At 52.8% G+C, this 13,326-nt stretch overlaps 1 protein-coding gene across 1 annotated transcript; it reads right to left on the minus strand.

Moving 5' to 3' along the window:
- Positions 1-1,119: 1,119 nt before the first annotated feature.
- On the minus strand, positions 1,120-12,838 carry lsm1 (LSM1, U6 small nuclear RNA associated). The gene is made up of 4 exons (XM_078428976.1): positions 12,784-12,838; positions 4,240-4,308; positions 3,077-3,192; positions 1,120-1,290 (listed from the first exon to the last, which is right to left on the minus strand). The coding sequence occupies exons 1-4, from the start codon at positions 12,830-12,832 to the stop codon at positions 1,120-1,122; spliced, it is 405 nt and encodes a 134-aa protein (XP_078285102.1). The 5' UTR covers positions 12,833-12,838.
- Between the last annotated feature and the right edge of the window lie 488 nt (positions 12,839-13,326).

The raw sequence follows: 13,326 nt of genomic DNA on the forward strand, positions 1-13,326 counted from the left end.
TACCGGACTGGTGTCCAGTCTTTCCTCTTCCACTGTTTCTCTTGACAGAAACCAGAAGTCTCTATCCCAAGTGACCGTGGGAGCATCTTAACCCCCAAGACCTCCTGTCTTCAAGAGGACACGCCCCGACCTTCTGTTGAAAATTAATATGCTTTTGGTATCATCAACCAAATAGTTCCTTTCGGAGGGGGAGAGAGAAAAACAATAATCACAGCAGGCGTTTGCTGCTTGATATGTAGAACGTTTTACTCCCTGGAAAATATTAAAGTCAAACTTCATTTCAACCCAACTTTGAACAGATCGATGAAGGGATCTGTTATACGATGTGTAAACGTCTTTCTATACTGGACTTAGAAATGCAAACCGATAGTTCTGGATTGGTAGTAATGAATTCATTCTATCACAAGCATAGCCTGGTCCTTGTTCTGCATCATGACTGACAATATTTATGGGTTGTGTATCTACGGGGAAAGATCAAATTAACATAGGCAGGGCTCCAGGCTTCTACTAGCTATCTGTGGTTAGCAATACAGGCAGACCACTCCTACCTCAGTGTGGAAATCCTGCAACTCCCTTACACTATAAATAGAGCCCTTTGGCCACGCGTTGTAGCAGAGCGAGACAAATGTCAACCGAACTTACTGGACTAGTTTGGCAAGATCGTACTGGCCAAAGCCGTGTGATCAATGGTGGGGGGGGGGGAGATCACAATTGGAAACAGCTATCTAATTAGCACTGAGGGGAGGAGATCACATCCAGTCTTTACTGGATCCAATAATTTAGTGACCAATCAGCCCACATTTTCTTTCATTTGAGAGACCCTTCAGGTCTTGAATCAATTGCAAAATTGGATAATCATCTGCCCACACCTCGTGGCCAACGATGAGAATGCCAATGTAGTCCAGAGAAGGTTTTAAGTTTGAAATGCATATCAGTGAGGGGTTTATTTTCCCCTCGGAGGTTAACTTCAGGAGATATCATGGTGGAGCAACATTGTAAGCTGATAACTATATCTCCAACAGCTTCAATAAACGCGAAGAGCTTCCAGGAGTAGGGAAGATTTACATCAAGCTCGGTCCTCAAGTTGTAGACCCTGTGCTTGTTCCCACTCCACCGTGCCTAATAGTCATCCAGGGAGTCCGGGTAGGGAAGCATTAGCCCACGCTCCTTAGACGCCCGAATCTTCAGCTTGTCCGCTCTGCTCCTGGCATCCTTCTCCTGGCGCAGCTCCGCCAGGATGTTCTCGATGGTCACTCGCTGGAGAGTGGATGCACTCTCCTTATCCAGATCCTGAAAGAGATGCTGCCTGTTATTGGCAACCTCAGCAAGGGCAGGGCACTTGCCATGTATCAGCACGCAACATCTCCAGGGGTGAAATAGACAATAGACAATAGGTGCAGGAGGAGGCCATTCGGCCCTTCGAGCCAGCACCGCCATTCAATGTGATCATGGACGATCATTCACAATCAGTACCCCGTTCCTGCCCTCTCCCCATACCCCCTGACTCCGCTATCATTAAGAGACCCAAAAGGACCAGCGCCCCAAAAGGTGAGATAGGGCGGCACGGTGGCGCAGCGGTAGAGTTGCTGCCTTACGGCGATTCCAGTGCGAGAGTCCTGGGCTCGATCCCGACTACGGGTGCTGTCTGTACGGAGTTTGTACATTCTCCCCGTGACCTGCGTGGGTTTTCTCCGAGATCTTGAGTTTCCTCCCACACTCCAAAGACGTGCATGTTTGCCAATCATTGGCTTGGTATAAATGCAAATCGTCCCTGGTGTGTAGGATAGTATTAATGTGCAGGGTTCGCTGGTCGGTGCAGACTCGGTGGGCCTGTTTCCATACTGTATCCCATAGCCTACAGATGTCTTACCCATCACAAAGTTGTCTCCCCTTACTAGCTAAGTTTTAGTTTAGTTTAGTTTAGAGATACAGCGCAGACTTTGTGCCGACCAGCGGTGCCCGCACACGAACACCAACCGACGCACACGAACACCAACCGACGCACACGAGGTAAAATTTACAATTTTCACCAAACCAATTAGCCTACAAACCTGGACGTCTTTGGAGTGCGGCAGGTAACTGGAGCTCCTGGATAAAAGTCCATGCAGGTGAAACCCACACGATCACAGGGAGAACGTGCAAACTCTTTGCAGACAGCACCCAAGGCCAGGATTGAAACCAGGTTACCAGCACGGAGCCAGCGGTTCCACCAGCTGCATCACGGTGCCGCCCACCGTACCCAAATACCGGTGGTCTACGTGTGGTGCACCGATGCACATTGCAGATAAGAAGCAAGCCCAATCAGTTGGAGTCTAATGAATTAGCATTGTTGTTGGTACATACAAGGGGGACCTTGTTTAGATTAGTTTGGAGATACAGCACAGAAAGACAATAGACAATAGGTGCAGGAGGAGGCCATTCGGCCCTTCGAGACAGCACCGCCATTCAATGTGATCATGGCTGATCATTCTCAATCAGTACCCCGTTCCTGCATTCTCCCCGTACCCCCTGACTCCGCTATCCTTAGGAGCTCTATCCAGCTCTCCCTTGAATGCATTCAGAGAATTGGCCTCCACTGCCTTCTGAGGCAGAGAATTCCACAGATTCACAACTCTCTGACTGAAAAGGTTTTCCGTTCTAAATGGCCTACCCCTTATTCTTAAACTGTGGCCCCTATGGGAAACAAGCCCTTCGGGGCACTGAGTCCACACTGACCAGCAAACCCCACTCGCCAACACTATCCTACGCACAATAGGGACAATTTACAATTATACCAAGCATATTAACTGATAAACAGGCATGCACTTGGAATGTGGGAGGAAATCAGAGATGGCGGAAAACACCCACTGTACAAACTCCGTACAGACAGCACCCGTAGTCAGGATTGAACCCAGGTCCCTGGGGCTGCAAAGCAGCGACACTACTGCTGCGCCACCGTGCTGCCCCAAATACATTCGGCTCTTTGTACACAGGCGTTCCTAATCTCTAGAAAGAGGAGCAAAGTGGTTCTAGCAACATAGACCACGGGAAGGGGTGAGTCACATCAACCGTTGTGAATAAAACAGTGCAGACTTACAATCTCTCCCACCAGGACAACATTCTCGCCCCTCACGATGAATATTCCACGAGGGATGTCTCCGTACTTTTGGCCCACGTAAATCCGTTCCAGAGTCTGGTGGAGCACCAAATTAGCTGTGGGGTTTCAATAAGTCAGGGAGTTAAGGTCTGTGAGGCAGTCACAAAATCATCTGAAATATTGAATAAATATTCCATTCATCTGAATGAATGTTTATATATACATTGGAACAGATAGGGTGAATGCACAGGGTCTTTTACCTATAAGAGAGGAATCAAGAACCAGACGATATAGGTTCAAAGTGAGAGGGGAAAGATTTAAGAGGAACTAGACCGTGGACCCATTGAGCCCAAACTTCTCCTGCATCGGTGCAGCACCCTCTCCTCCCCTTCTTCCCCCCACCCCACCCCCCCACTCCATCCCCCACAACCCCCCTTATCCTCCCTCCCTCCCCCCCTAGGAGATAGATTTAAACTTTAAAATGTGAATAACTTAAAAAATATAACACCGATTTCAATGAAACTTCTTCCATTAGCACCAAAGGGACGACGGTGAGTAAGGTGGGCCTAGAATTGTCACGCTATCGTGTACCGTTTTGGCTGTAGTTCAGGAACAAACAAACAAACAAACGTTTTAGTATATAGATCGATGTGTGGGAGAGTCGTTTTACAGAGGGTTGTGGGTGCCTGGAACAAATTGCCATGGGTGCTGGTTGCCATGGGTGCTTTGAGTTTTAGTATACAGATAGATTGAAGAGAAAACCCACACGGTCACTGGGAGAACAGACAAACTCTGTCCGGACGGCATCCGTAGTCTTATAGACTTATAGACAATAGGTGCAGGAGGAGGCCATTCGGCCCTTCGACCCAGCACCACCATTCAATGTGATCATGGCTGATCATTCTCAATCAGTACTCCGTTCCTGCATTCTCCCCACACCCCCTGACTCCGCTATCCTCAAGAGCTCTATCTAGATCGAACCCGGGTCTTGGGGTGCTGCAAGCACTGTAAGGCAGCAACTCTAACGCTGCGCCACCGTGCCGCCAATGCCTCGGACAATGTTCGTGGTCTGGAAGCCTCCACCTGAAGGGAAGGTGGGGGCGGTTGTCCGGCCACGGGCAGAGATGGAGCCCGCCAGGCGTTGGGATGCAACTGTCACTCACCAAACTGATCGATGCTCCTCAGGAATCCGATCAAGGTCCGTCCATCACGCAGCAGCACCAGGTGTTTCTCTGCAACGCGGTGAGAATGACAATACGGTCAATCCCTCCCCTCTCCATACGCCCACATCCCACTGGGGTGTCCCGTGGAAAACAGGGCATCCCAGACCCTTGGACAAGCCGCCAGCCCGCGCCAACGAGAAACAACCAAACCAGACTCTGCGCCAGTCCTACCGAGCCTCTGAACCCAAGGGTGCCTCCATCTGAGCTTCAGAGATGCTCCAACACACTCCTTTCACCACCTCCCCAAGCTCCTCCCTGGACAATCCCAAGTGATCTCACCTATCGTTGCCAGTTTTCCTGCACCTTCCACATCTTCCGGCACCTTGGAATTTCCAGGAGACCCCCCCACCCCTCGCCATCCACATCCCCAACCAAGTTCACAACTCATTTCCACCCCAGATCCCACCAACATCCACGCAGCACGACTTTAGTCCCTCCCTCACGTCACTAAGGAACAGAAGGTGGTGGGGCAAAGTGTAGCTTGTTCTGCAAAGTGGGAGCTCAGGCACCACAGGCCAAATGGCCCCTCCCCTTCACTCCCAACAATAGGTGTTTGGAACGAGCTGCCAGAGAGAGGCGTTTAAGAAACATTTAGACAGGTACATGGATAGAAACATAGAAACATAGAAAATAGGTGCAGGAATAGGCCATTCGGCCCTTCGAGCCTGCACTGCCATTCAATATGATCATGGCTGATCATCCAACTCAGTATCCCGTACCTGGCTTCTCTCCATACCCCCTGATCCCTTTAGCCACAAGGGCCACATCTAACTCCCTCTTAAATATAGCCAATGAACTGGCCTCAACTACCTTTTGTGGCAGAGAATTGCACAGATTCACCACTCCCTGTGTGAAAAAAAACGTTCTCATCTCGGTCCTAAAAGACTTCCCCCTTATCCTTAAACTGTGACCCCTTGTTCAGGACAGGTTTAGAGGAATAGGGGCCAAATGCAGACTGGTGGGACTTGTGTGGATGGGACATGTTGGTCGCTATGGGCAAGTTGGACCAAAGGACCTGTTTCTATGCTGTAGGACTCCATGCCTGACTTCTTTCTATTTACATAGTTAGCTCTACCAGTCTGAACACCACTGTCACACCAGAGTACTGCCACCCTTTGTAGATGTGGGCATCTAACTGGGCACAACAAAGCATTTTTGGCAACAGCCCACAGGCTCTGGAAATTACCCCCAGCCCTGTGTCACCCTCATCTGCCATGCCCACCCTGATAGCACCCCACCCATACTCCACAAGTCTCCCAGATCACCCACATCTCCCCCCCCCCCCCCCCCCATTACTTCTCCCTACTCTTCCTCTCCCCTCCCTCCCTGTCTCTACATCCTTAAATTCCTACGTTCTCCCTCCCCATCCGCCTCTCCCCTTGGAAAACCCTTGTCACGATCCAATGCCTTAAAGGATTCCTAGCTACTGGAGACACAACAGACTGCCGATGCTGGGACTGAGACCGCACCTGGAAGTACTGTGCGCAGTTGTACACGGCCCCCCAGTGAGACCGCACCTGGAGTACTGTGCGCAGTTGTACAGGGCCCTGGTGAGACCGCACCTGGAGTACTGTGTGCAGTTGTACACGGGCCCCAGTGAGACCGCACCTGGAGTACTGTGTGCAGTTGTACAGGGCCCTAGTGAGACCGCACCTGGAGTACTGTGTGCAGTTGTACAGGGCCCTAGTGAGACCGCACCTGGAGTACTGTGCGCAGTTGTACACGGCCCCAGTGAGACCGCACCTGGAGTACTGTGTGCAGTTGTACAGGGCCCTAGTGAGACCGCACCTGGAGTACTGTGCGCAGTTGTACAGGGCCCTAGTGAGACCACACCTGGAGTACTGTGCGCAGTTGTACACGCCCCAGTGAGACCGCACCTGGAGTACTGTGCGCAGTTTGGGTCTCCAAATTTGAGGAAGGATATTCTTGCCTATGGAGGGCGTGCAGCGTAGGTTCACTAGGTTAATTCCCGGAATGGCGGGACTGTCGTATGTTGAAAGGCTGGAGCGATTGGGCTTGTATACACTGGAATTTAGAAGGATGAGGGGGGATCTTATTGAAACATATAAGATAATTAGGGGATTGGACACATTAGAGGCAGGAAACATGTTCCCAATGTTGGGGGAGTCCAGAACAAGGGGCCACAGTTTAAGAATAAGGGGTAGGCCATTTAGAACGGAGATGAGGAAGAACTTTTTCAATCAGAGAGTGGTGAGGGTGTGGAATTCTCTGCTCAGAAGGCAGTGGAGGCCAGTTCGTTGGATGCTTTCAAGAGAGAGCTGGATAGAGCTCTTAAAGGATAGCGGAGTGAGGGGGTATGGGGGAGAAGGCAGGAACGGGGTACTGATTGAGAGTGATCAGCCATGATCGCATTGAATGGCGGTGCTGGCTCGAAGGGCTGAATGGCCTACTCCTGCACCTATTGTAAAAATTTTAAAAATAAAGAAAAAATAGAACAAACTGCTGGAGGAACTCAACAGGCAGGCAGCATCGGTGGTGGCAACGGGTTTCATGTCAAGACCCTGCGTTAGGATTGAGAGTGTAGTGGAGAGATAGCTCGCATGAGGAGGTGACGGGGAGGGGTGAGGAAGGAGCTGGCAAGTAATGGATGGATCCAGGGGGAGAGGGGGGAGGGGTTGAAAGCAGACTAAGCAAAGGGCTGCAAAAGGAGACCAGTGTGGGGAGGGGAAAGGGCGGTGGGTGAGGGGGATGGAGTTTGTGGGCAATAGATACACCGGGGGTGAGGAAGAGGAAATCAACTCATAAACTGAGGACCGGGGAAAGGGAGGTATCACAAAAGGCTGGAGTAACTCAGCGGGTCAGGCAGCATCTCAGGAGAGAAGGAATAGGTGATGTTTCGGGCCGAATGGCCTCCTCCTGCACCTATTGTCTATTGTCTAGATCAGTCATCATTGTCTGGCAGAGTGGACCCGATGGGCTGAATGGCCTAATTTCTACTCCTATAATGTGTGAACATTGAATGGAGGGAGTGAGGGTTACCTACAAGAGGAACATTTGCTATTCGTGCAGTTGGGCCTTAGACGACTCGGTCTGATAAGAGGCATTGCTCCTGATGGTACACCTTGATCAGCACAATCCTAGTTACCACGGTGCCCAGGGGAACTGGAATTACGACAGACCAGACTTCGCACATGCAAGGATCTGTCAATGCAGAGTTATAATAGACAATAGGTGCAGGAGGAGGCCATTCGGCCCTTCAAGCCAAGCGCCACCATTCATGTGATCATGGCTGATCATTCTCATCAGTACCCCGTTCCTGCCTTCACCCCATACCCCCTGACTCCGCTATCCTTAAAGAGCTCTATCTAGCTCTCTCCTGAATGCATTCAGAGAATTGGCCTCCACTGCCTTCCGAGGCAGAGAATTCCACAGATTCACAACTCTCTGACTGAAAAGCTTTTTCCTCATCTCAGTTCTAAATGGCCTACCCTTATTCTTAAACTGTGGGCCCCTTGTTCTGGACTCCCCCCAACATTGGGAACATGTTTCCTGCCTCTAACGTGTCCAACCCCTTAATAATCTTACACGTTTCGATAAGATCCCCTCTCATCCTTCTCAATGTTGGGGGAGTCCAGAACAAGGGGCCACAGTTTAAGAATAAGGGGTGGGCCATAATAGTGTTGACTAATGTAAATGGCCGGGATGGTGAACTAGTTAGTGGCTGTCCAAACTCCTAACCCTCGCTCTCATCCTCCCTCTCTGAAATAATGTCCGCCTCTCCCTTCATTGACCTCCACAGCCCCTCTGACCTCACTGACTACTACAACCGCACTCTCTCCTCCTGCCTCGACCAGCTTGCACCTATAAAAACCAAAACAGTTTCCTTCACCCACTCTGCTCCCTGGTTTACCCCTGAACTCCGCATGATGAAAACTCATGCCCGCCAACTTGAAAGACTCCGCAACAAAACAGGTCTCACAATTCACTCCCAAGCCTACAAAGACCACATGCAGCACTACAAAGATGCCTCTCCCGTGCCCACTCCACCTACTACTCTCAAATAATTCACTCTGGCTCCGGAACCCAAAACACTCTTCTCTACAATAAACAAACTCCTCAGCCCCTGAACACCATCTCCCAATCATTCACAGTTGACAAATGCACCACTTTCCTTTCATTCTTCCAAAGCAAAATAGACAACATCTACAGCACCTTAACCACCAACGCACCTGCTCCCCCTCAAACCACCTGCCCCCCCTTATCCTGTCAACCCCTGCCTCAGTTCTCCCAGTCTCCACCACCGACCTCTCTGACCTCTTCACAGGAATAAAAAACTGCCACCTGCTCTCTGGACCCCATCCCCTCCAGCTTTGTCAAGGCCTGCCTTCCTGCTCTCTCTCCACTTATCACTGCAACAATAAACTCCTCCCTGTCCACTGGCATCGTCCCGCCATCCCTCAAAATCGCTGCTGTCACCCCCATTCTGAAAAAACAGGTCTAAACCCTGACACCCCAAACAACTTCAGACCAATCTCCAACCTACCCTTTCTGTCCCAAAGTTTTTGGAACATGCTGTAGCTTCCCCAACTCAAATACCACCTCTCTACCAATAACCTGTATGAAACTTTCCAATCCAGATTCCGCTCAAACCACTGTACTGAAACTGCGCTCCTCAAAATCACAAACGACATTCTCCTCTCCTCCGACGCTGGCAACCTCAACATCCTCATCCTACTTGACCTCAGCGCCGCCTTTGACACCATAAATCACTCCATTCTCCTCACCCGACTTGAAACCTGGTTCAAATCTTACCTTTCTGACAGACACCAGTTCATCTCCATTAACAACTGTAAATCCCCCACCGCTCCCCTCCCCCAAGGTGTCCCCCAAGGCTCAGTCCTTGGCCCCCTCCTCTTCATCTCTCTACCTGTTCCCCCTTGGTCAATTAATCCGCCGTCATGGTCTCAACTTCCACTGCTTCGCCGATGATATCCAGCTCCTCATCTCCACCAAGTCAATGTCCCCCACCACACACTCTACACTGACAAACTGCATCACTGAAATAAAATCTTGGCTTCAATCAAATTTCCTCAAACTCAATTGCAACAAATCTGAAATCATCATCATTGGTCCAAAAACGCTCACCAAATCCACCCAAAACTTCATCCTCAACATTGATGGTCTCCCAGTATCCACCTCACCTCACATCCGAAATCTTGGAATCATCTTTGATCAAACCCTCTCCTTCGACAAACACATCAAACACATCACAAAGACAGCCTTCTTCCACCTCAAAAACATTGCCCGTCTCCGTCCATCCCTCTCCTCCACAGCTGCAGAAACCCTCATCCACGCCTTCATCACCTCCCGTCTGGACTACTGCAACAGCCTCCTCTATGGCGCACCCTCAAAAATCATCAGTAAACTTCAATATTCAAAACTCCGCTGCCCGTCTACTCACCCACACCCCGATCCGTGACCATATCACCCCCGTCCTTTACAAACTCCACTGGCTCCCCATCCCCCAGAGAATCCAGTACAAAATCCTCCTCATAACCTACAAAGCCCTCCATAACCTGGCCCCATCCTACCCTGACCGACCCTCCTCCACAGCACACTCCCACCTGCACCCTCCGCTCTGCTGCTGCCAATCTCCTATCCCCCCACATCCGGACCAAACTCAGATCCTGGGGAGACAGGGCTTTCTCCATCCCTGCCCCCACCCCTATGGAACTCACTACCCCAAACCATCAGAGACTCCCCCACACTCACCACATTCAAAACATCACTGAAGTCTCACCTGTTCAGCACTGCCTTCAACCACTGAAGGTCACCTCACCTTCTGTCTCCTTTCTCTGTTCGTTTACTTGTTTACTTATTTACCTATTTATTCATTTCCCTATGTTCTCTAAATCTCTGTAAAGCGTCTTTGAGTATATGAAAAGCGCTATATAAGTAAAATGCATTATTATTATTATTATTATTAAGTGTGGGGACAAAGGACCTTCTACAGTGAATGGAACGCAAGTGCCCTCTGGTGGCAAGAGGAATGAATGCTAAGGCAGTCAGACACCAAGGACAAAGCAATAAACTTTTAGTATTGCTTATTATGGTCAGGTGTAAATTGGCTCTACATTAATCTCGTTGAAGCGTAATGGCTTGAGAAACAGGGCAGAGAGCTGTGAATGGCACCTCCTCCTCCTCCTACACCAGCCATGCCCACGTTCAACAGGCGACTGGGATGTGGGAACCGACTATATTAAACACAACATTAAGGTATTTATTCACAAAATGCTGGAGTAACTCAGCAGGTCAGGCAGCATCTCAGGAGACTCTTCAGACTGAATAAGGGTCTCGACCCGAAACGTCCTTCTCTCCTGAGATGCTGCTGCCTGACCTGCTGAGTTACTCCAGCATTTTGTGAAATAAACACCTTCGATTTGTACCAGCATCTGCAGTTATTTTCTTAAACACAACGTTAATGTGTCAATATCTCATTCCATTTCTGGCAACTCAAGGTCAAACACGTCGAGAGATATAAAGCGTGGAGACAGGCCCTTCAGCCCAGCTGAGTGCAAGCCGGCTACCCCATTCACACTAGTTCCATGTTATCCCCACGTTCCCACCCGCCCCCTGCACACACTGGTGACAATTCACAGAGGGCCGATTAACGTAGACACCCACACATCTTGTGCAAGTGGGCGAAAGCGGAACACCTGGAGGGAAGCCGCGTGGTCGCAGGGAGAACATGCAAACTCCACGCAGACAGCGCCCGGGGCCATGGACGGACCGGGTCTGTGGCACAAGGAGGCAGCAGCAGCAGCAGCAGCTGTAGTAGTTCTGTTCACTGTGCCGCTGGTCTTAATCAGTTTTTAAAAACTCATTTGGTTTTGTATAATGGGAGCGGGGAGAAAGAGGGGTGGGGGGGGGGGAGGGAGAAGAGGGTGGGGGGGAGGGAGAAGAGGGTGGGGGGGAGGGAGAAGAGGGAGAGGAGAGGGTGGGGAGAGGAGAGGGTGGGGTGGGGAGAGGGAGGGGTGGGGAGAGGGAGGGGTGGGGAGAGGAGAGGGTGGGGGAGAGGAGAGGGTGGGGAGAGGAGAGGGTGGGGAGAGGGAGGGGTGGGGGAGAGGGAGGGGTGGGGAGAGGAGAGGGTGGGGAGAGGAGAGGGTGGGGAGAGGAGAGGGTGGGGAGTGGGAGAGGGTGGGGAGAGGAGAGGGTGGGGAGAGGGAGGGGTGGGGAGAGGAGAGGGTGGGAGAGGGAGAGGGAGGGAGAGGAGAGGGTGGGGAGGGGAGAGGGTGGGGAGAGGAGAGGGTGGGGGAGGGGAGAGGGTGGGGTGGGGAGAGGGAGGGGGTGGGGAGAGGAGAGGGTGGGGTGGGGAGAGGGAGGGGTGGGGAGAGGGAGGGGTGGGGAGAGGAGAGGGTGGGGAGAGGAGAGGGTGGGGTGGGGAGAGGGAGGGGTGGGGAGAGGGAGGGGGTGGGGGAGAGGGAGGGGTGGGGAGAGGGAGGGGTGGGAGAGGAGGGGGTGGGGAGAGGGAGGGGTGGGGAGAGGGGAGGGTGGGGAGAGGGAGGGTGGGGAGAGGAGAGGGTGGGGAGAGGAGAGGGTGGGGAGAGGAGGAGGTGGGGAGAGGAGAGGGGTGGGGAGAGGAGAGGGTGGGGGAGAGGAGAGGGTGGGGTTGGGGAGAGGGAGGGGTGGGGAGAGGGAGGGGTGGGGAGAGGAGGGGTGGGGAGAGGAGAGGGTGGGGAGAGGAGAGGGTGGGGTGGGGAGAGGAGAGGGTGGGGTGGGGAGAGGGAGGGGTGGGGTGGGGAGAGGGAGGGGTGGGGAGAATAGGGTGCGGAGGAGAGGGGGGGGGTGGGGAGGAGAGGGGGTGGGGGAAGAGGGTAGGGGAGGGGGGAGAAGGTGGGGTGAAATTAAGGAGGAGAGAGGTGGGGTCGGAGGAAGGGTAGCGTGGGGTGGGTGGGTGGGTGGGGAGAGGGTGGGGCGGGGAGAATAGAGAGGGGGGAGGAGAGGGGGATGAGAGAGTGGGGGAGGAGAGGGTGGGGAGAGGTGGGGTTGGGAGACGGTGGGGTGAAATTAAGGGGAGAGAGGGGTGGGGTTGGAGGAAGTGTAGAGTGGGGGTGGGGAGAGAGCAGAGGTGGGGGTGGAGAAGGGTGGGGGGTGGGGGCAGAGGGTGGGGGGTGGAGAAGGTGGGCAGAGGGTGGGGGTGGAGAAGGTGGGGTGGGCAGAGGGTGGGGGTGGAGAAGGTGGGGTGGGCAGAGGGTGGGGGTGGAGAAGGTGGGGTGGGCAGAGGGTGGGGGTGGGAGAAGGTGGGGTGGGCAGAGGGTGGGGGGTGGAGAAGGTGGGCAGAGGGTGGGGGTGGGAGAAGGTGGGGTGGCAGAGGGTGGGGGTGGAGAAGGGTGGGGGTGGGCAGAGGGTGGGGAGGGCAGAGGGTGGGGGTGGAGAAGGTGGGGGTGGGCAGAGGGTGGAGATGGAATGGCCAGAGACCCATGACTATCCTGATGCCGGTCCCTGTAACGGGACCCCACTCACTGTCCAGATCCTCGATCAGTCTGGCGGTCCCGGGCGTGTAGTAATTCATCGCCGCACCTTTCCCTTCCTCTCTCACACACACTAAGGTACAACACGGCATCTCCCCCGCTGTTTTAACCCTTTCACAACTGGGGTGGGGGGCTGTGGTCCCTCTCCTTAAAGGCCCAGTCCCCTATCAGTGTGGAAAAAAAAAGTCGAGGCCGTTCGGGCCATCGCGCCTGTACTCGCCCTTCCATCCAACAAGCCAAACCCCCCCTCCTGCAAGTTTACCCTGCCCCCCCCTCCTATTAAACGATCCTCCGTTGGAGTCCCCCCCCCCCACTGACTCAGGACTCAGTAGGAAGGAACTGCAGATGTTGGTTTTACACCGAAGATAAGACACAAGGATGTTGGAGTAACTCAGCGGGTCAGGCAGCATCCTCTGGAGATAAAGGAATAGGTGAGGTTTCGGGTCGAGACCCTTCTCAAGACTGAGGGTCAGGCGGGAGGGAGACTAGAGGGAAGAAATTGGTACAGAACAAATCAGAGACGGCACCGATGACC

This window comes from Rhinoraja longicauda, chromosome 36 (genome assembly GCF_053455715.1).
Source record: "Rhinoraja longicauda isolate Sanriku21f chromosome 36, sRhiLon1.1, whole genome shotgun sequence".
NCBI lineage: Eukaryota > Metazoa > Chordata > Chondrichthyes > Rajiformes > Arhynchobatidae > Rhinoraja > Rhinoraja longicauda.